Raw genomic sequence first — 22,900 nt, 5'->3', positions numbered from 1 at the left:
ATGACAAGACAGAGGATCCAGGATTGAGGTATTGTGGGTGGGATCTTACAGATGTGTAGGCGCGGTTGCAGAGGCCACAGGAGAAGAGTTTGGCGTGTTTAACCGTATGTGTCGACGAGTGAACCTCCAAGCTGGTCGCATCTGTGTAGCCACGGTTACAATTGTGACATTTGTATGGCTTGTCCTTGTTGTGCTGTCTTCGATGAGACTAAGAAAAAACAAACAAATAAATGTCATGAGGGTGGCCCTGATGTTAATGTTAACATGAAATAGACAAGCAGATTTATGGAGACAGTTACAGCTACAGCTTCTAAAATATGTATACTGGTCCGAATTAATAAATAACATGTACAAAAATGTATTTGACTATGATTTATGCAATTACAGTAAAATAAAGTGTCAGTTTTGGATTGGAATCTTAAGGACTGTAATACAAATGTAATGAAATTATATAATTTGTGGCCAAATTATAAAATAATTTCAGATTTTACTTTTTTGCAAAATTTGTTTACAGACTTTTTTAATGGCTTAAATGCAGTCTAATATTTGGTCACAACCGTTCAAAAGTTTGTGGTATTTTTCTTTTCACCTTCTTTTCAGAAATATATATATATTTTTAAAGAAATTAAATTAATAAAATTAAAAATTAAATTAAATTTATGCATTCAGCAGACGCTTTTATCCAAAGCGACTTACAATGCATTCAGGCTATCAATTTTTACCTATCATGTGTTCCCGGGAATCAAACCCCAACCTTGCGCTTGATAGCACAATGATCTACCAACTGAGCTACAGGAACACTTAATGCTTTACAGATTAATTAATACAGAAATTAATGCTTTTATTCAACAAGGGCACATTAGATTGACCAAAAGTGACAGCAAATAAATTTAAAATGTTACAAAAGATTTAAATAAATGCTGTTCTTTTGAACTTTCTATTCATCTACCGTATTTTTCGGACTATAAGTCGCACCTGGGTATAAGTCGCATCAGTCCAAAAATACGTCATAATGAGGAAAAAAACATATACAAGTCGTACTGGACTATAAGTCGCATTCATTTAGAACCAAGAGAAAACATTACCGTCTACAGCCGCGAGAGGGCGCTCTATGCTGCTCAGTGCTCCTGTAGCCTCTCCCTGAAAACATAGAGCGCCCTCTCACGGCTGGAGACGGTAATGTTTTCTCTTGGTTCATGTAAAATTAATTTTGATAAATAAGTCGCACCTGACTATAAGTCGCAGCACCAGCCAAACTATGAAAAAAGTGCGACTTATAGTCTGGAAAATACGGTAATAATCTTGAAAAATATATCCGATCATGTGACACTGAGGACTGGAGTAACGATGCTGAAAATTAAGAATTGCATCACATAAATAAAATGACGTACAATAAATATATAATATAATATATACATAAAAGACATTAAAATAGAACACAGATTTAAATTTAAATAATATTTCACAATATTACTGTTCTGACTGTTTTTAATCAAATAAATGCAGCCTTGGTGAGCATTAGAGACTTTTCAAAAACATTAACAAATCTTACCGACTCCAAACTTTGAACTTTTGAATAGTGTGTATATATGAAATAAAAATACTAAATATAATAATTGGAACAAGGAAAATTGTAATCACTATATTTAGACAATTTCATATGAACATCTAGTTACTACACTAATTCAAGTCTCACAAGCCACATGATATTTAATGTACAGTTCAGTAAATCAAGTTCAATAAATTCATAAGTTTTTTGATTTGCAAAAATTGACCAAATTGTCATTCATTTCTAGACTGAAGTGGACTGGACTTTCATTTGCATATAGCCATCTTGAATAGTAACTGTGTGTTTTAGTACAGTGTTCAGTCTGCAATGAAACCAAAGGTCATGAAAATTCATTTTGTTACAGTATATTACAAAAGCTCAAAGATTTTCCTGAACACCAGAGTTTCAATCACTTCTGTAGAAAGCTGAAAGGTGTGAAATCAGCTGAAGATGGCTACCTGGAGGTTGGATAGTTGGGTAAAAGCTTTCTCACAGCCGGGATGGGAACACTTGTATGGCCGATCGCCAGTATGAATCCTTCAAAACAAAACATGAAGCTTTTCATTAGAATACTTGATCTACATTTCAAAATCACACGAGAATACATTCTGCAGGGTCTAAAATATGTTTTCATGAAGCCTACACAATCCTTTCAGATACAGCATGACCGATAACGAAAGAAGGACGATGAAGCAAAGAGGGAAAAGGGAGCAAGAAGAGCAGGACTGCTGCTGTATATGCTTCATTACTTATTCTGTCTGTCCCTCTCTGTTACCTGTTATGCTGCTGTAAGTGACTGAGCTGTCTGAAGGTTTTTTGGCAGTAGGAGCAGGTGTAGGGTTTGGCGCCGTTGTGGATACGCATGTGCTGGGACAGGTAGCTGGAGTTGGCGAAGGATTTGGAGCAGTGAGGACACTTGTGCGGTTTGCCCTCGGTGTGGTTTCTAACAAGGGATGAAGGGAAGGGGATGAATAGAGAGAGAAAAAAAACAGAGAGATATACCAATGAATCATTAAACAAGTCCTACTTAGATCAAATCATGATTGTATCAGAAAACATGTTATATGTTTCATGCTTTTAGCAATGTGACGGTGCTCTTTGTGGTGTCTGAGTTATGAAACGCAGCACACAAAAACACAAGGCACTTCATCTTATCCTCTCTCTCTCATCTCTCTCTCACTGGCTTCCTTTCCCCTCCCTAACTATTAGGTTATATCAAACTATACCAGAGCCTTTAAACCAGACATGAAGAAGATAAACCGAGTGAGACATAATTCAATTAAAGACTCATTCTTGTCCAACAGCATAAAAATGAGATGGAAACCAGAGGAAGAGGACATGGCAAGCCAGATAATACAGAGAATAAGCACAGATAATACAGAAGCAAATGGAGACAAAACAACAAGCTTTTAAGCCTTCCAGCCTGCTAGGCTTTCATTAAAGTGTCAAAATTATAGTCTTTGCTAATTATTATCATCACAGTAGTTCATAAACTGTAGTTGAAAAATAACAACGCGGTTACATGCTCATGCGACGCTGCTTTGCTATGTGGTCATGAAAACGTATCGTTTGCACGTTTTTAAGCACTGCAGTTTAAAAACAAGTGATTTTAAGCCATTGTAACTTATTCTGCTTTATGCACATGCTGTCTTTGCAAGTATCCTCATGAACACAGTAATTCAGGTCTTAAGTGAAAGCAAACAGCTGAGAAAGAAAACATGTGCAACAGTATACTGAATCCGGGCAGCTCTTAAAGTGACAGCAGTCTAATATTCCTGCTGTCTGCCATCTATGTTAATCAAACAACAAAAACGAGAAGATCTCTCACTGCTCGACTAAATCGCTTTTGTAACTTAAATAAGAAATATATATTTACACAGAAAATAATATGCAGTGTTTTTTATACATTTGATGTATGTAGCATTTCTTATTTATTTGTTCTACCATATTTTTTTGTTTTGTTGCCTGTAATTAGTTTCTTATTCTATTTTTTATCAGTGGCTGTTTACTTGTCTTCAGTGAGCTTGAGTTTTAAAAAAAATATATACCGGTATATATGGTTTTTTTTTAAAGCTAGTAAAATAATAAATAAATACAATAAAACTTATTTTATCTAAAGATTTAATGTAGAAAAATAATATTTTAAAAGAAACTATTGTATCTATTCAAAATACCACAACACCGCTGCCCACACTAAGCACATGCATAGAGTAAAAGATTGATTTTGGCATTTTTTGGAATAAAATGAAGATTGATTGAGTATTTGGAAAAAATATTTTTCGCAATCCACAAGAGAAAGCAGATTTAAAACATTAAATAAAATGCTTTGCAAAATTATGATGGCAACAGAAATGCCGAAAAGACATTGACAAACCTAAAGGGCACCAAGAGAATTAAATGAAACAAAAGAAAGTTAGACATTGTGGAGTGAAATAAGACAAAAAGAGCAGTGATGAGATTAGCATAGGGGTGGGTGATATGGAAAAAAATATATCACAAATTTTTTTTTTGAAATATCAAAATTTTATCATAATTCTTTGTCATGTTGGTTTTAATATTATGCAAGTTGTCTGAGCATTACAGCCAAACTAATTTCCCTATTATAAAGAAAAAATCTTTCAAGGTAACAAACAAAAAAGAATGGCAAATATTTAGGCCAAAGAGGACTAAGATAAAAATCTTTGTTCTTATTTTTTAATAACAAAGATAAAAGAATGAAAAAATACACATTATAAATGAACATAATATACAAATAAAACAGTGCTTTATTTTCAGGTACAATAGGTGTATTTAGCAGGATCATTCAAGAAACTGAATGAACAAATATAAAAATAAAACACTATATAAACTGATTCCTAAAGCAACTGTCTTAAATGTTTCTCTTTGTGTTTTGTTGTTTTATCAACCTTAAAGAAATATTTCGCCCAAAAATAAAAGTTGTGTCAGCTGTCTGTCAATTCTGTCATAGTGTATTATTTTTATACCTCTATTTAGTCACTCAAAAGCGGTTTAAAACCTGAATGAGTTTCTTTCTTCTTCTGAACATAAATGCTATTTTGAGGAACGTGGAAAAACAAACAGTTGCTGGTCCACAGTGACTTCCAGAGGTTTGGGACAACATGACAGTGAGTAAATAATGGCAGAAATTCAATTTTAGGGTGATCTATCCCTTAACAGTAATGACAGTAGGCTGCATGTTTAATAGGCCTACTGTCCCTTTAAGACCTGCGTTTGTCTGTTTACTTTCATTTTAGACATAACCAACTGAGTCTACATGTAAACCTTGTGTGTTTTGACAGTATTAGCACAAAAGATAACTTATTTATGTGGCAAAGGTCAGACCAGCACGCGAATGAAACATTTAAAAGCACATGCAAATAATGAGAGAGTAACTATACCCTATAGAGCATGGAAAAAGTGAAAGATAAACATGCTTATTCTAAATGAAAGCACAACTAGGCCAACTACACAAATCCCTGGCAAGATCTGGCTTCTTTAGTAGGTTTAGTAGTGCATCCTTGAGTAAGTCGCACACACACAGTCACACACACACACACATATATATATATATATATATATATATATATATATATATATATATATATATATATATATATATATATATATATATATATATATGTACCGTGTATGCTGTTGTAGGTGGCTGAGTTGCCTGAAGGTTTTCTGGCAGTAGGAGCAGGTGTAGGGTTTGGCGCCACTGTGGATGCGGATGTGCTGCGCCAGATAGCTGGAGTTGGCGAAGGATTTGGAGCAGTGAGGACACTTGTGTGGCTTCGCCTCCGTGTGTGACTTGGCATGAATCTGCATGTCTGATTTGCTGAAGAACGTCACCGCACACATCCGGCACCTATAGAGAAAAATCAGCATATGCATTTGCAATTTAAATACACCCAAAAGGGTCTTCTTAAAAACACTTTTGAGAACTTACACTGAAAAATGTATCAGAATGTAGCTCATGAATTCCATTTGCATGCATTTATCATCTTTATAGATGCTACCTTACAAGCTGATGCAAAATAAAGTGATATTTTTGTTCGGTTGCAGAAATTAGGGCTGCACTATTATGACAAAAATCATGACTGTTGATTATTTCCTTGAAAATGTAATTGCGATTATTAATCACGATTATCACAATTGACATTGAATGATGTTTATACCATTGTTTGATGCAAGAGCATGCCGTATTTTTATATGAAAATAAAAAACAAGCTGACTAACAGAGAGAAGTGTAGTGCTTTTCAATAGCATTAAGCCTCAAATGTAAACTATACATCGTATTGGTTTCTTCTTTAAATTAGGTCTATAAAAAAGTAAAAATATGAATGGTATTATAATGTTATATCAAAACTAAAATTAAAATGAAAAAACCCTTAAGATAATGTAAAAAGAAAAAAAAATGCATTTTAAGCAAGCAGAATAACATAAGTGGATTTTGAACAATTAATTGCCGCTTTGAATGATTACGTAATTGTGGCATCTGTAATTGTGATTAAGAAATTTGATTAATTGTGTAGCCCTAGCAGAAATGTCATGCAATTAGATTTTAACGTTAATAAAAGCACTAATACACATTCAAATAGAGTCAGTCTGTTCGTTTCAGTGCTTAATACACACTAAAGTCTCATGATCAAGAGTTAAATTAAAACCACTTAATAACAAACAAAACTTTTACTGATTCAAAAATTGATTCAACTGAATTGAACTTAAGAAATTGCAAATATGAAGAAAGAAAAAAAAACGGCTATTTATTTCAATAATTCTGTTTAAATTAAGAGTACTAAAGCAAACTTTTGGCACCTGTAGGACTTGTTCCCATCTTTGCCTTGATGATCATCCTCATCATTGGAAAGGTCGTATGGGTCACTTGTGTTATGCTGTAAGAGCAAAACAAAAAACTGGTAAATTTTTACTTATGCATCAGTAAACAACTTAAGTAAAATGTAGAGAAGCATGTTTTGAGTATATTTTTAATAAATAATAAAGAAAAAAGTTTTTCATTTCTGTCTACTTCTCACTAATTCAAGTTCTTTAAGAATTTCACCCCTTTTCTAAATTGACTCGAAGGCTAGTTTGGACAATAATACAGAACTGTATCTTGAAAAAAATGCTGCTGCTGATTACCAATAAAGTCCTTATATTACCTTATATGACGGTGCTGAGTTCAAAAATATTAATTAAAACATTCAATCATATACATTTTTTTCACAAAATAAAAAGTCATATTTTCAAATATATGTATTAACTCAAAAGCACTTCAAAAGTAGGCACATGTCAAAAGTTCTGTAATTTAATGAGAAACAGAAGTATTCAAAATGTATCATTTCATATACAATCTGCAAAGGAATGGAAAAATATCCACAAATACTCAATTAAATATCAATGACCTTTACATAAACACAAGTTTATGAATAAATAAGCTTTTTTTTGTTTTCTTTCACCAAATCTGTAATATCAGGGCTTGACAATAAGGACTGTCCAATGGCCGGCTCCAGCGTGAAAGACGTTCGGGACAGTTAACGGATTTGTCACTCGGGCGATTGGGTCACTGCTGCATCGTCCCAACGGTTTATCATTTGCAAGTATTTTAAAGCCTTGCCAATGTAAACAATCAAGCAATTTTACCTACATTCAGTTGAATTATGTCTTTAAGAAAAGAGTTGAGAAAGAAATCACATGTATATCATTATGTTTGATCCATGCATTGACTCTAAAATTTAGCGCGCCTAATTTACCAACTGCTGTCTGTCAAAAAATAAAACGTTTAATTTTTATCTTTGTTCTGTTTATTTATTAGTGCTATTGCTTGTGATTTGTTAATCTGTTCTTATTTACTGAATGTTCGCTTATCTTTAATAGTTAATCTTTAAAACTTTTTATTTGTTAGGCTAGTAGTTTTAGCTGTGGTATTGAAATTTCAATTGAGAATTGTAAAATTTAACTGGTATTTAAAATTTTGATATCAGAGACTCTTATTTATTAGAATACAAGATAACATGGGTCAAAAACAATAACAACAACCATTTTATTAAAATGTATAAATTTTATTTAAAAGTTTGAGCACTGGCCTGACTGGGCCATTAGAAAAAATCCTTATCGTTGAGCCCTGAATATCTGTCATTTGAATGTCACTGGTCATAATTCTGACCTTGAAAACAGTGTTAGGCATTAATCAATGACTTCAGAATTATTCATACATGTGAAAATGGGCTGACTTTCATAAAACGTTATCTGGCTCAGAGGAAGATGGAAATCATATCTGTGTGGCAGCTTGTCTACTGATTAAGTGATAATACAAGACTTCTACAAATGGTTGCCAATAGCTAAAATGCTACGAAGTGCATCATATTTTGAGAGAAAATGTGACGTGCTTGCACAAAAGTTTTTGGAATCAGCGCCCCAAAATGATTAAGAAACAAGTACTGGACTCCATTTAGCAAATCTGATGCAGGGTGGTGTTATATAAACAATGACTTATGTATATGAAGGTAAAATTATGATGTCTCACCTGTCCTCCAGCGGCCAGGTGTGCAAGAATCAGCGCATCACTTCCTGTGGCAAGTGCGTGGGCTGAAACCGGACCCGCCCTCGGCATCATGGACTTTTTCTTTCTGCCCCGCTTTGAGGGAAGTGGCATGACTACGGCAGGTGGAATACTGCCGTCTTCTTTCTTGTCTGTTCATGTCAGTGGGGCAAAAAACAAAGTTTTATAAACTTGTGACAGTGAAGGTCATTACTGTTATTTTCAAAGAAATGTATGAAATTTCAAGGTCTGACAATAAATCCTTTACACTGATATTAACTCAATTATTTAGTAAACATTTTCTATCGATTTTAATAAAATGAACATAAATGTGCACTAAGACCTAATCATGCATTTGTAACGTTGTAATGTCCAAGTTTTAAAGGTGCTGTATGTATTGACAGCTAGTGGTTGAAATGGACATTGCAGACCGAATTCGGTTCTCGCTCCCTTTCTTCCTCAGGCTCATGCAGGTTGCCAGATTGAGGACACACAACAGGAATGAGCGCAACTGAAAATAAATGGTGATGAGCCTCACATTGTTAACTGATTAGTCGATTTACCCATGTTTTAACACGCTTCTGATCGTAGAGATTTTTAGATGGAGGCCGAGGTTTTTTAGGTTGGGTAGAATCTGTGATTTCTGATTCAGACCGTTTGCTAGCTTTCATGGCTGCTATACACTGTGTTTTTCTCCAACTGGCAACCCGGGGTGTGGAAATACTATTAGTTAAGTTGGCAGTGGGCCGAATCACGTACCAAAACAAAACCAGTCACCCCAACATGGTACACACATTTCAGTGTTGAATAACTGGCTCTAGCACCGTTTTTCAAAGAAAATAGTATGTGATCTTGACATATTTCTTAAGTATATGCATATTAAACACATTATATAACATATTAAGGTATTTTTATACTTCTGTACAGTCAATGAATAAATACATACATACAGCATCTTTAAAAGTCTGTCTTGGCAAGCCATTGTGGTCTCCGAAACCAATAATCATATATGTCTGACCCAACTGTAAAGTCAAATGAGTCTATTACATGAAATAATGTCATTTGAAATTTGAATTTATAAAAAGATCCAAAATCTAATCAAAGCAAAAAGTGGTGGGTGGCAGGCCAAGTCAACAGCCACCATATTTCTAATCTTTGCAGTTAATAAAATGTTATTTCACTTTATTGATGTGAATGTGATTGACTGCAAGTTTCTGGTAGAGATGTATATGTGCTATTATACTTACAGTGGCTGTGGAGATAGAGGGAAGGGGGCCGGACAGCCTCTGACAGAAAAGAGCAGAACATACTCAACATATAGAGCTCGCTGTCCCTCTCTCTATTCATCCATCATCCATCCCTTCTCACTACCTTCCACAGTCACTCTCACTTTCACTTCCTACAGCTTGTCTGGCTGTCACACTGACTGAGTAAGCAAACATACGTGTGTGTGTGTGTGTGTGTCTGGTGCTTAAAACAGTTAAAGTGACATGAAAACAATTAGGAGAAGAATCAGTAACGTGCAATGTGTGGCATATTATCAGTTATTAAATAAGAAGGAAATGCTCAATCAAGCACATGTTTTAAATAGAATTATTGAGAACAACATGAATCATTTGTGACTATGAAATGCTAACATAACTGTTACTATATACTGTGAAAAATGGTGAGCTATGAACTTTGCATAATAGCAGGAACATTGATTTGAATTAAATAAGTGTGTGTGCAAGAAAACTGTGAATTTGTAACAAAGCATGTTTTTTTGGCTGAAGTGGATGTTACACATTTATTCAGCAAGGACACATTAAATCGATCAGAAAGCACAGTAAAGACATTTAGAAAATTACAAAAGATGTCTATGTCAAATAAATGCTGTTTTTAAACTTTCTATTCATCAAAGAAATTGGTTTCCATAAAAATATTAAACTGTTTTCAACATTGATAATAATAATATTTCTTGAGCAGCAAATCAGCATCAACTGATTTCTTAATACTGGAGTAATGATGCAGAAAATTCAGCTTTGATCACAGGACTAAATTTACATTTTAAAATATAACACAACACGTAACATGTTTTTTTTTTACTATATTTTTTATCAAATAAATGCAGATTTGGTAAGCAGAAGAGACTTCTTTCAAAAATCTTATCTTACAAACTCTTGAATGGTCTTGTACCTGTGTAGACAGAGTAAAAAGATTTACCTGTGTTTGTTGGGTGCAAAGCGGACACAATCATGGTTGTTGTGGGCGGTTCAGAAACAAAAGACTGAGAGGAGGCAGAAGGAGTGACCAGCGCCCCCTGAGGAGTCGTGATCACTAACCCCGCTGAGAGCCAGAGGACAAACACATCAGTCTGACCAATTCTGATAACCTCATTACATTAACATTTGATTTCAGCAGCTATATGTGTGTAAATAAATAAATATCCTGGAACAAAAACAATGTCTCAAGTCAATGGGGTATATTTGTAGCAATAGCCAAAAATATTTTTTGTCATAATTATAGATTTTTCTTTTATGCCACAAATCATCAGGATATTAAGTTAAGATCATGTTCCATTGAAGATCATTTATTTCTCGCTACTAATCATAGGTTTCTATACAAGTAGTGGTACTTCTGAATGGGTTGAGGCTGAGATTTAGCTCATTTGAAGTGAAAGTACTTGATGAACATGTACTATGTGTTGAGAGCATTCACTCATTTTTGATCAAGATGGCTTTTGCATTAGAACTCTTCATATATGCCATTGATTTTTCAAAACCTTGAACACCCACCTGCCGTCATGATGCCAGTAGACGGGACGGGCAACACCGTGATGTTCTGGGATGTGTGAGGTGGGTGCAGGTGTGATCCCAATCCAGTTATTTGCGCCCCTGATGTCCCGCCTCCTCCTCCTCCACCCTCCTGCTTCGGCAACCTCCCGATGGCTCCTGTGTCCATGGAGACTGAGCCTGGCACCGTCAGCACCGCGGTGGGGTAATGCGCCACGGATGAGTGAGGAAAAGCAGTGCCCTTGTCTGGCCCCAGCTGCTCTTTCATCTTATTCAGAAACATGGCGTTCTCAATCTAAACTCGCAAGAGGGAATGAATGGAGAAAAACAAGGGAAAGAAGGGAAGGAGGAAAAAGAAAAGGAGGATGGATTGAGAGATAAATGCAGATGGAGGATGAAGGGGAAGAAGGAGAGAGCAGCGAGGGGAGGGTTACTTTTTCTGGATGCTTTGCAGGGATTCCAGTGTGTTACTTTCACATGGTTCAGTGCGAGGCTGGTGTTAGCCATCCCGGACTGGTATGCATGTTTGTTTGTTTTTTTGGTTTACTAGATTGTGTTCTAAAAGCATGGCGTGTCTGTTAAAGACACAAGGATTTACTGTACAAGAGAGTCCAATAATAAGGTGTCTACCTGTCCTTGTACTGTTGGTACGGGAGACCAAAAGTATGATGAGTTGAAATGGGAATCTTCCATTATTTCTGCAATTGAAAAGCAACATAACTTGTAAAACACCCACTCTGCCTTTGGCAACACTTGTGAAATGATACCTCGCCTTTATGTTTCTCGTGTGGCCTGTAGGTTTATGCACTCACTTGGTCAAGACCGTATTAATTTTGGCATCCAAGCATCTTGCATAACGTAAAAAATAAGGTTTTTTAAGGACAATAAGGACTTTATTTCTCTTTAGGCAAAGAACTTAGAAGCAATTTTTGGTGGATGCTTAGCAAAGAGGCGTGTTGGGTTAGGAATCCTGGTGCATGCACGACCCAATGTGTAAAACATACCTAGTCTGCCAACTAGTCCAGCAGAATGACCAAACAAAACCCCTCTTAAAGTTGCAATGAAATGGAAGTAGTGACCAATCTTTTCTTCTGTATTGTAACACACATTGGAATAAGTGTTATTTCAGTATCACTGATATACCATTAGATTTTTTTTTATAATTTTTTTTTTTTTTGATTTCCTGTTTTCACTTGAATTTTTGTAAAAAGGGATGGTTGACTGTTTTTTGTAGGCTTGATTGTGTTTATGGGGTGCAGGCTAACATGTTAATGCTTTGTAAAAAAAAAAATGCATTCTTTTTCACATAATTTATCTTTATTCTACACAGCTCTGTCCCTTCCCCAATGAACACTGATAATTTCCTAATTTTATGAAGCCTCTCCTTCAGAAATACACAATGGGCTGAGATGGTAAGCTGGTCCACTGTTGTGATTTGCTAGATTTGTGCCTAGTGCACATCTAAATGTCCCGTCCCTCAGCTCATATCAGCATGATATTTAATGCGCATCTCGTCAGTAAAGCCGGTTCTGTAATCAGTGGTAAATCTCCTCATGTGCGTGCTTTCACATGGAGTAGCATCAACTACACAAAGCCTTTGTACACTGACAAGCTGCGCAAAACATGAGTTAAGGCTGCTCCTGCTTAAAAACCAGTTTAAAGATGCAATGTCCTATAACAGTTAGATTAAATGATGGTAACCCTGGACCACCTGAGCCCTTAGTATTAAAGTAAACACTTGTGATTGCTGGGTAAATGCTTTTATGCCTCCTCTCAACAGCGTTAAACAGTGTGTAAAGACACTCAAATGCCATTTCAGAAGCGATTCAGAAGCAAATGTCACCAGAGAAAAGTCTGTAATTTCCACTTGTAAAATAAAAATAAATATAAAAATAAAAATAAAAATTATATATATATATATATATATATATATATAAAACACAAAAGGAAAAATTTTAAACATGCAATGATTAATTGTTAACAATAAAATCTAACACATGCATCAGTGTTTCCCACAGACTTCCATTTCCCCAGGGGGAATTCATAACTTCGATACGATATCGATATTCTATACCATGGGCAAAAATTTTAAACATAACATTTTTGATTTTTATTGAAAGATGAATATATAACAAGGCCAGAACATGACAAAGACAATTAGGTATACTTTTACATTAACAGAAACAACTTGAGGTGGTAAAACACCAGAGAAAAACGAATTTCTTTCAGTTTCAATTATTTCTACAGATAAGTTTTATTTTTCCTATTTTTTTACCCAAAATAGGGTGGTGTGAGCATTAGTGAGTGCACTCATGCAATGTATGTTTCATTCATACTCATGCAGAAACTCCAAATACATCTCACAGATGCAACAAAACGTTCCAGGAAATCCCTAAAGACATCCAGCTATAGGCAATTTCAGCACCACATAAAAAATAAAGGAAATTTCTTACAAAATAATTCAAACGTTCTATCCTGCAAATCACTACATGAAGAAATTCAAAAGTGATATTTCCTCTTCATCTCTTTGGGAACTGTCCATTTACAAATACATTTTGGCAAGATGTTTTAGGTTTCATTAGGAGTAAAATTTATAATGAATGTGCCCTGTTTTGGAAGGACGTAGTGCTGGGTTTTACAGAGTATGTACCGTCTGATAAAAAAAACTGTTTTATGTAGTGAATCTGGTTTTGCTGCTTGCAAAACTCCGCGTTCACAGATGCAAATATCCAAACTCCAGACCTCTCTCTTTTGTTTTCATGAAAGAATTTGAGCAATACCTTTCACTGATCCAATTGTCTAATAACAAAAAAGCTGTTTGTAATTTTAAATGACATCTAAGAGTTCATCAATTAGTTTTTGTTTCTTCAGTGTGTATTGTATTAAATAATCACCAACTTCTATTCTTTATTTATTTTGTTGTCATTGTCATATTTATTTGCTGATATTTGTCTTACATTTTTTGAGCATTAAAAAGAAGAGAATTCAGCTCTACACTGAAGTAAGATTTTTACGATGGCGTTTTAGTGCCATGTTGAAAAAAAAAATTATACCATTACGAGATTAAAGTCGTAACACTACAAGAATAAAGTCGAAATATTTCAATAATTTAAATCGTAGAAATTAAAGTTATATTATTTTGAGAGTAGGCCTTTATTGAGCATGCAAATCTCCTGGATTGAGAGCACCGGGAGAAGTTGCAGGCCACCGGTATTGATTTGAACATTGTTGCGTCCAAGCTTAAAGTCAAGAATATTATATTTATTAACAGACTGAACAGGAAACACTTTTTTATCTTAACATCAGCTCACACACCTAATCGACATCCATTGGGAGGCGCTGTAGCTCTCTTATTTAACGCTTTTTTTAATACACTACAACAGTGGTTCCCAACCTTTTTCAACTCGCGGCCCACACAACCACACACATATGTTTGCACCGCCCACTGCAAAAAAATTAACTGACCCCGCTATTGTTGGGTTAATAACTAAGTACTCAGAAGCTAGATGGTTAACTGTATTTATTGGATGAACTAGGGCTGTGCGATATGGACTTTTATCAATTTTGCGATTTCACAGATATTCTTTAAAGTCATAAATGCATTCAGGATTAATTTGAAACATATTTCCAAAAGAAAACCAATTAAAGTTATCAAAAAGTTGTAACGTCTCTAGAACAGACATAAGTCAAAATAATCACTATAGTAAATGTGTAACAAAAGTTACAGACTTATGGCAAAAATATAAATAAATAAATCCCGTGTGCAGGGAATTTTTTTTCTTTTTTGCCATGCATTGTTCATAGAGCTCATTAATTGTAGCGGTGCCTCAGGTATTGAAATAGATTTGTTATACATTATACAGGTTCACACGTACTCCGTCTGCAGTGCGTATATAGTATGTGTATGCAGTTCAGAAGCAGCAGTGAGAGCGTGTTATTGTAACCCGAAAGCACATTCAAATAATGCGTGAGTGCGAATCTCTCTGCTTGCACGCGGATTTCCTTTGCTCTGTCACAAAACCAGACGTGTTAAACCTGTCTCCCCTCACTCAAACTGCGTCCTGTGCACTCACAACTCTCTCTATGCTCATGTGCTAGATATTAATTATTTTCGCAAGTTTTTAATTTACTGCGTGTGAACGCTCTGATCCGTTAACATGGGCTCGGAAAAAAAGACGCATCACAGACAGTGTGTGAACCTTGAGTTACGTTCCCAGTCCGTTCTGTTCTAGCGCTAGGCGTGTTGCATTCTGATTGGATCTGAAATTTACTGCTGGAGGTCAGGGCCGCGGAAAATCATGCTATAAAGTGAATTAGAAATCGTGCATGCTCAAATCGTGATTTTATGATGATTTTGATTAATCGCACAGCCCTAGAATGAACTGGCAATGAACAGAAAATAACAGTTACAGTTTAATATTTATTTTTTGTTATTTAATGATATATATGAAATGATGTTATTATGTTATGACTTAGACATTTTTACATTTTATATAATAACAATATTATTATTTCTTTTAATAGTAATTGGCGGCCCACCTGCAATACCACCGCGGCCCACAGGTTGAAAACCACTGCACTACACATATAAGTGGGATTATAAGCAGAAATCATACCATGTGTCATAATCGCGGGTACAGTATGCTTGGAAATAATATTTCATATCTTCCATTGCATTCGTTATTTGTAGTGCGCCAGCCACCCAATAGCAATAAGATTGTGCTTTTGATAGACCTTCCTTTAATGTCTAGGCACTTAAAATCAGTTTATAGCGAAACACAAATTATGTTTTATAAGCTCTTTAATTGTCAGATCGCTGTATTTATGTGAAACAATTCATTAAACTATTTTCTTTGTGAAAATTACAAATATGTGAAAATGTATTCTCGTAATATTTCGACTTTATTCTCGAAAACATTTAGACTTTATTCTCATAATATTTCGACTTTATTCTCGTAGTATTACGATTTTATTCTCAAAACATTTCGACTTTATTCTCATAATGTTGGATTTTTTTATTTTTTTAATTATTAAAAAAAAGTTAAAGAAAAGTCTATTTGTGGCGGTCAGTGTTGATATTGTGGCAGGACGCCACAAATAAATCACTGTAGCCTATGGGAAACACTGATGCATTTAGGAAATATATGGGGTGATTCTTTATTTCATGCAGACTCAGACCATCCTGACGAGACTGAGGAACCAGCAGACCAGTTTACACTGATTTAAGCTTTTTTTTCAGCAGGGCTAAACTAGTAGCAAAGGTTGTAAAAAAAAAGGCAAAATAAAAACATAACATTTCCATTTTTATATATATTTGATTTTCTTTGCACACATTTGGTTGCTTTATGCAACAGCACCGCAGATCGTTCAGCTGTAAGACAGATGCAGGACTTGCATGGAGATTCTCGCTCTCTATAAATAGGCATCAAAACAAAAGCTTCGCAATCCTGCGCCAAACCTGTCTGCTACTGATGATCACAAGAAAACCAAAGCAAATGTGAAGACCTTACTCAAGTTCTGTGCAACTCCCACATAGTATTTTATTTCGTATGCACGCCTAAATAAAACCAAGAGGGACAAAAAACGTCGCGTTTTTTATTCGTTTTGTAATGGTTGCGCGCGTGTTTTGCTGCAATGACAGCTCACTTTGCATGTTGCTATCGAGTGGGAAAATGTTAAAAGCATAAGCATAAGGAAAGTTAGCTGGGAAGTCACAATACCATCCATTCGTGATATCAAGACTTCCTCAACGAGCCTCCATTAAAATGTCAGCTTTTGTTATGCACGCAAAGAAAGAAGCTCTAACCAAAAGCTATGCAACATGTAAACTTCCGCCTGCAAACAATAATGTCCCTATGCCTCCATCCCTCTCTCAGTTAGTGTCGCTGAGAAAATAAAAAAGGGAAAAAAAACTCGAGGATTAAAAAAAAAAAAAAAAAACAAGACAGAAAAAAAAAACGTCGACGCCAATGCGAGAGAGACTCAGCTTCATGCAGACTTCCGGCTGGCGAGACAGGGGGAGAAGCGCCCGCGTGAGTTGCTCAAATTTGGAGAAATAATTCACAATTGACTGATAACTCTGTGTTAATTACCGGTGCTGGCGATTCCCTTTCAACCCCCAGGGCTCCTCCGGGCCGGGACAGTTCGGAAACTTCGTCCAAATCCGCCCGAACCCCTTGGATTCACCGATTTTTTTCCCTCAATTTTTTTCTATTTTTTTCCTTCGCGAAGGGCTGCCCGACTCCGCTCGACTACACTTCCTGTTAATGAGGTCAAAATTACACCAAGCCTACCGCCAAAATCACTTCCGCCATGTGAGGTCATATATTTTCCGCAAAAAAAGAAAAAAAAGATAATTTAAAACTGGGTTCGTGTGCTTCTAATTAAACTTTTATAAGAATCACGATGTATGTGCATATTATGCATCTTAATAAATATAACTGGGGAATAAGAAAAATCAACTTTATATGGAAATCCGTATGAAAGTGCCTTTTCAATGCTTGTACTGTACATGTAAAAGTTGTTTTTATTTAACAGCTTTATATTTGTGTTACAACCTGTTGTTTTACTTATGTAAGTACGTATTCTTTACATAATCTATTTTTTAAAATTCGTTTACATTTAATTGTACTGCTGTCTTTTTGCAGACTTGGTAAATAAATTACCAACCCACTTTAATAAAGACGGTTATGGAAAACAATAAAATAGGTTTAAGCTTCTCTGTGCTTGTATTTCTTATCAGTCTCGCTGACAGTTGTTGACAAGTTGATGCCGAAGGGTTGTGTCTCCGCCTATTTGGGGCGGGGTTATCGAATGTTTTGTATTGATTGGTCCCGATCCGACCAATGAGAGATCAGCGGGAAAAGCGACTACTCGCAGAATTTTCAATTTGAAATCCAAACGGCTCCGAGAGATTATTACTGGGCTGTGCTTTTTTCTTTACTATTCTCCGTCCCGTGTATAAAAGGTTTGTTGTTTTGTGTTTAATTACATGCATCAACCGTGAGTATGATAATGTATCCTTTACATCTCTTTGTAAAGATAAATCATATTGTATGGATGTGTACGTTTATTTGGCGAAGTTGCGTGAATGACGTCTGCTAAATTGCGATGTTTTCCACCAACTGTTTTTTTCAGTATTACACGTAAATGTGTTTATCGGTAATTTGGAGTGTATTAATTTAAACGGGCAGTTGATGGATAAAGTTATTTAACTAATAATGCTAACTAAAGTTTTTAAATGTTATGTTTTTTGGGGGCTTGATTAAAAGAAGAACTGAACCAGATCCATGAACAAAGAGGTAACGGTAATATTATAAACATTTAGAAATGCATGGTTAACATGCAAGTTAATATCCACTTGTAAGCATAAACATGCAGCCAAAGCTTGTCGGTACTGTTCAGTACAGTACAAAATATTATGCATCTCATCAGCAATATAGTTATATAGCATAGCAATAGCAATATAGAGCTGAATGCATTATTTTTAGACTACAGCTGCTTTTTTTTTTTTTTTAACAGCTCTGCTGTCATGTGTACCTTTTTAAAGTCTGTTAATGTTATTTTCTTGGTTCTTTTGCAGAATACAACTTCCCGTCTCCCTGTTATGTCTGGGAAACGGGCTCTCACCAGCAGCACAGATGGAGAGCAACAGCAGCCTGCGCAGGTGTGCTTTTAGTCCATTCAGATCCCCCTTCCTCATGCTTTCATCACAAATTTTCATCTTTTTAGAATTTATTTAATAGAAAAACATCCTCCATTTTCTACAGAAGAAAATGCGCAAGGTAGATATAGAACCACCTCAGAGGTTCAGATCTGCGGCTAGTGTTGTGCCCCCAAGACGTCCTGTGCCAGTCAAAGCTCCTGGTAAGTTATTTTGAAATTTAACATCTTGTTTTAATTTTGAGGGGCCATTTTACTAAAATAGCAGTTTGGGGTCTTCATGTTGTCTCTCTTCTTTCAGCCAAACCTCTTCGTCCAACTGGAGCCGCAACAGTTGCCGTTGCCCCCGCAAGAGGTATTGCAAAACATGTGCTTTAACTAATCATAAACACCCAAAACCTCACTTAACACTATTAAAACCAGGTCATTGGCACAAAATGTGGGTTAAAATATTTTCTTATTTATCCATCTGTAAATACTCAATCTGCTCATTTCAGTAATATTATAGCCGCTGTAATATCAGACGTGAATGTCAACTCAACATCAACATTGTTTTTACATCAAGGTAACCAGAGAAAACCAGTTGCAGCAGTCCCTAAAGGTAAAACATATATATGCAAATGTGTGGATAAAATTTTTCTTTTTTGTTTGTAATATTATGATACAGTATAATACAGTAGATGTCTAATGGCTAATTGATCCGCTTTTAGCTGCTGCAGGTTCAGGTATGTCACGGAGGCCAGGTTGGGACCTGAAGGGCAAAGTGAGTGACATGGAGACAAAAGTCCAGAACTTCCAGGGCAAAATAAAATCTGCAAATCAGGAAAATGAATATCTGAAAGAATCCATAACCAAAGCCCAGAAACATAAGGCTGAAATCGAAGATGAGAACAGCGGTCTCAAAAAGCGTCTCAGGTAAGCATGTTAAAAATTACTCCATAATGAATCCGAACCTGATGGTCTTTTGTTTATTTATCTGATAATATTCTTGATTATTTTGTAGGAATTGTGAAGAGGAGCTGGTAAAGCTGGCTACTGTGAAAGATGACCTGGAGCAGACCTCTAAAGAGAGAGATGGTCTTAAAAAGGACCTCAACAAGCTAAACGAGGAGCATAAGGTTTTAGAAGGACTCAGGGACCATTTGGAGTCTGAGCTCCGCAATATACAGGTAAAAATTTACACTGACTCATTTACACCTCATGTTAACATATGTTTTATGTCATCTGATTTTGTCAACTCTTACTGTGTCTTTTTTTTAGACTCAGCTTGCCATCCAGACCTCTGCACTGAACCGGTGTCAGGACAGTTTGAAGGAGAGCCAAGAACTGGCCAGGAACCTCGAGGAGACAGCGGCCCATCAAAAAGAAGAGCTCCACCTTGGAGAAATGGAGCGAAGGAAACTCCACAACACCATTCAAGAGCTCAAAGTGAGGATGCATGATTTTTTTATTTTTTTTATTTGGAGAGTAATATAAAACTATATTGTTAACTTGATATGTGTGTCACTATGAAATGAGCAAAAATATATATAAGATAGTTGCTTGGTATCAGTTTGTCACATTGTGTTGAGTAAGTTTGCTCAAATTGAGACCAAATTCCCACTTGTGTATTCAAGTATTCAGTTATGTATGTTCAAAAATGAATTAAGGAATCCACACCCTCTTCTTAGGGCAACATCCGAGTCTTTTGTAGGGTCCGCCCACTGCTGAACGGCAATCAGTCTGATATTCTGCACATCCAGCTGCCGGCCCATGACAACAAGGCTCTTACGCTTGCCAAAATGGAAGAGGTAAATGTTTCCCATCATGCTTCTGGTCTTATGGTTTGTTATAAGCTGCATCCAAAATCGCATAATTTCCTACTATACAGTAGACAAAAAAAACTGTGTGACCACAGGAGAGGATTTATGAATGGTAGTGACATGACACGACTGATGCTGTTGGTCACATGACAATGGCCAAATAGAACGAACTGTTTTTGTTGTCTGCAAGTAATTACTTGCTCAAAAATGTACAAGAGCCATAGTCTTCGATATAGACCGTCTGACTGACAAAGCAGCCAATCACAGTTTTTGTTCTGTACCATGTTTAGTGCATGGAAATGTGGAGTCATTGTCCCTACAATAACAGAGCAGCATGCAACCAGTACAGCTGAGATTACGTTTGGTATAATCTAAAGTGTTTGACCAAGAGCCTCTTCTCTTCCCCAGTCACACACAGGTCGCACGGCTGACACTCAGAAGAGCTATAACTTCAGCTTCGATCGTGTGTTTGGGCCGCGTGCCGCTCAGCGTGAGGTTTTCGAAGAGATCTCCCTGCTGGTGCAGTCTGCTCTGGATGGGTACAACGTTTGTTGCTTTGCTTATGGCCAAACTGGCAGCGGGAAGACCTTTACTATGGAAGGAAGTGATCTGGAGGAGCTGTGGGGAGTCATTCCACGTGCTGTCCAGCAAATATTCAAGTCTGCCAAAGCACTCCGCGAGCAAGGATGGCAGGTAAGGGCTATGTATATGTTTTGTATGAAATATGTTGTACAAATGAAGTTAAATTTTTGTTTTTCTTTCAGTTATTGTTTTTGGCCTCCTCATGGTTTTGTTTATTAATAGACCGTTTCTGTGTTGGTATTTTTAGTACACCTTCACTGCCAGCTTTGTGGAGATCTACAATGAGACTCTTCGAGATCTTCTCTACACAGGAAAGCCAAACAAGAGACCGGAGCATGAGATCAGGAAGATCTCCAGCAATGAGATCACAGTTACCAACCTGACCTACCAAAAAGTCAACAATGAGGATGAGGTAATGCTCATTTAAAGTTTTTGTCTCTTTTTTTTTTTTTTTTTTTTGATAATTATTAGAATGGGCTTGCTTGCTAAAACTTGAAGTTTCAAAATGTGAGGCTGTGTTTTTGTGGTTTATATTTGTTATTAGAAGTTAAATAGAGGGAACGCAATAGTAATCATGTGCACGTTTTAGTATATTGAGGTAACGAATTAGTAAATCGTGCACATGTTTTAGCCTACAATTTTTTTCCTGCATGTCATGTGTGGGGCTCCGTACAATTATATTCAAATAACATTACTCTGAAGTTCAGACTAATCAGAGTTCTATTTGTTTTGTTCATACATGCTTGTACAATTTATTAATGTGCCTCTTTCTGCATATCTCAGGTGCACAACTTGATCATGTTGGCAAACCAGAACCGCTCCACAGCCCGCACAGGCATGAACGATCACTCTTCACGTTCCCACTCTGTGTTCCAGCTTGACATAGAGGGGCAGAACTCTGATCGAGACTCCAAGTGCAAGTGTAAGAAACACATACTACCTGCATCGGCAACAACTGGATTTAACAGATAAACTGCTCTTTTTAAAGGCCCAGTGTGAGAAGTCTTCAAATGTAATATTGAGTTGGTCCACAATTATATTCAACATCAATATCTGACTTGAAATATGTATCGATTGCTTCTCAGCCACGTTGTGTCTGGTGGATTTGGCCGGAAGCGAGCGAGTACAGAAGAGTCAGTCTCAAGGAGATCGATTCAAGGAAATGACCGCCATCAACTCTTCCCTCACCAACCTGGGAATTGTGATCGCCGCTTTGGCCAACAAGGTACGTTTTTAGTGAACTATATGGAAGCAATACTGAGTTATAAGAGAATGTAATGCTCTCAGCCTCATAGTGGATTTTCAAATCCAAAACTGTTGTCTTCTAGACTTCTTGGTACATTGTGCATTATAAGTAGTAAGCCATAGATGTTGTTTAAATATAAAATACATTACTTGCTGTGCATTAATAACTACACATACATCTACAGGACAGCTTTGTTCCCTACCGTAACTCAAAGCTCACGTACCTCCTCCAAAACTGCCTCGGAGGCAACAGCAAAACGTAAGTATACTGCTCAAGTACGTGTTTGTTTTATAGCATGTGACATTTTTTCCTTTAAGGGGTTTCCAAAATGTTAATACTGTATTTTAAAGGAATATCTGACTTGTATCTTTTCCTCCGTTCAGTTTGATGTTTGTGAATATATCTCCTGAGGAAGAGAGCTTCAGTGAGTCGCTCAATTCTCTGCGCTTCGCCAGCAAGGTGAGTGATCTCATGCGATCACATGGCAGGTTTTTTAACATGATATCTTTAATAACTCGCGTTTACGGTGTTGCAGGTGAACGACTGTGTCATTGGAACAGCGTCCGCTAATCGGAAGTAGTTCAGCTGTCATTTCCCAACATCCTCTGTGGTCATTTTTAAATGTTTTTAACTTTTATCTAAATTTCACTTATTTCATCTTTAGCCTCATCTCTCCTGTCTTTTTTATATTTCTATGATGCGTTTTTTTAATGTTCAATATTACTGGCAGACAATATTTTTATTAAT

General features: G+C 36.2%; 2 protein-coding genes across 7 annotated transcripts in view; one reads left to right on the top strand and one right to left on the bottom strand.

Moving 5' to 3' along the window:
* Positions 1-17,117, bottom strand: part of LOC132103940 (zinc finger protein 384-like) — a 30,919-nt gene extending 13,802 nt beyond the window's left edge. The window contains exons 1-11 of one of the 3 annotated variants that reach the window (XM_059509032.1): positions 16,954-17,116; positions 11,492-11,559; positions 10,865-11,156; positions 10,293-10,415; positions 9,338-9,376; positions 8,076-8,242; positions 6,368-6,444; positions 5,193-5,417; positions 2,325-2,492; positions 2,008-2,086; positions 50-208 (exon numbers count right to left, since the gene is read on the bottom strand). In XM_059509032.1, the coding sequence (XP_059365015.1) occupies positions 50-208; positions 2,008-2,086; positions 2,325-2,492; positions 5,193-5,417; positions 6,368-6,444; positions 8,076-8,242; positions 9,338-9,376; positions 10,293-10,415; positions 10,865-11,156; positions 11,492-11,554 (1,392 nt within the window). In that variant the 5' untranslated portion in view covers positions 11,555-11,559; positions 16,954-17,116. Of the gene's footprint in view, positions 1-49; positions 209-2,007; positions 2,087-2,324; positions 2,493-5,192; positions 5,418-6,367; positions 6,445-8,075; positions 8,243-9,337; positions 9,377-10,292; positions 10,416-10,864; positions 11,157-11,491; positions 11,560-16,953 lie in introns of all 3 variants that reach the window. The other 2 variants (XM_059509035.1, XM_059509034.1) reach the window with 2 other exon arrangements.
* On the top strand, positions 16,816-22,779 carry kifc1 (kinesin family member C1). 4 transcript variants are annotated; one of them, XM_059509030.1, is made up of 17 exons: positions 17,703-17,828; positions 18,136-18,162; positions 18,444-18,527; positions 18,631-18,727; positions 18,825-18,878; positions 19,089-19,124; positions 19,234-19,438; positions 19,527-19,692; positions 19,784-19,951; positions 20,194-20,313; positions 20,734-21,018; positions 21,155-21,319; positions 21,691-21,829; positions 21,993-22,132; positions 22,338-22,411; positions 22,537-22,612; positions 22,689-22,779. In XM_059509030.1, the coding sequence occupies exons 2-17, from the start codon at positions 18,151-18,153 to the stop codon at positions 22,731-22,733; spliced, it is 1,866 nt and encodes a 621-aa protein (XP_059365013.1). In that variant the 5' UTR covers positions 17,703-17,828; positions 18,136-18,150; the 3' UTR covers positions 22,734-22,779. The 4 variants fall into 4 exon arrangements, with proteins under 4 accessions (XP_059365011.1, XP_059365013.1, XP_059365012.1 ...); XM_059509029.1 differs by having other exon boundaries at positions 18,133-18,162; XM_059509028.1 differs by lacking the exons at positions 17,703-17,828; positions 18,136-18,162 and adding an exon at positions 16,816-16,893.
* Positions 22,780-22,900: the final 121 nt, after the last annotated feature.

This window comes from Carassius carassius, chromosome 25 (assembly GCF_963082965.1).
Source record: "Carassius carassius chromosome 25, fCarCar2.1, whole genome shotgun sequence".
NCBI classification, from domain to species: Eukaryota; Metazoa; Chordata; class Actinopteri; order Cypriniformes; family Cyprinidae; genus Carassius; species Carassius carassius.
The sequence above is the reverse complement of the archived record's forward strand: the minus strand, read 5'-3'. Positions and strand labels throughout refer to the sequence as shown.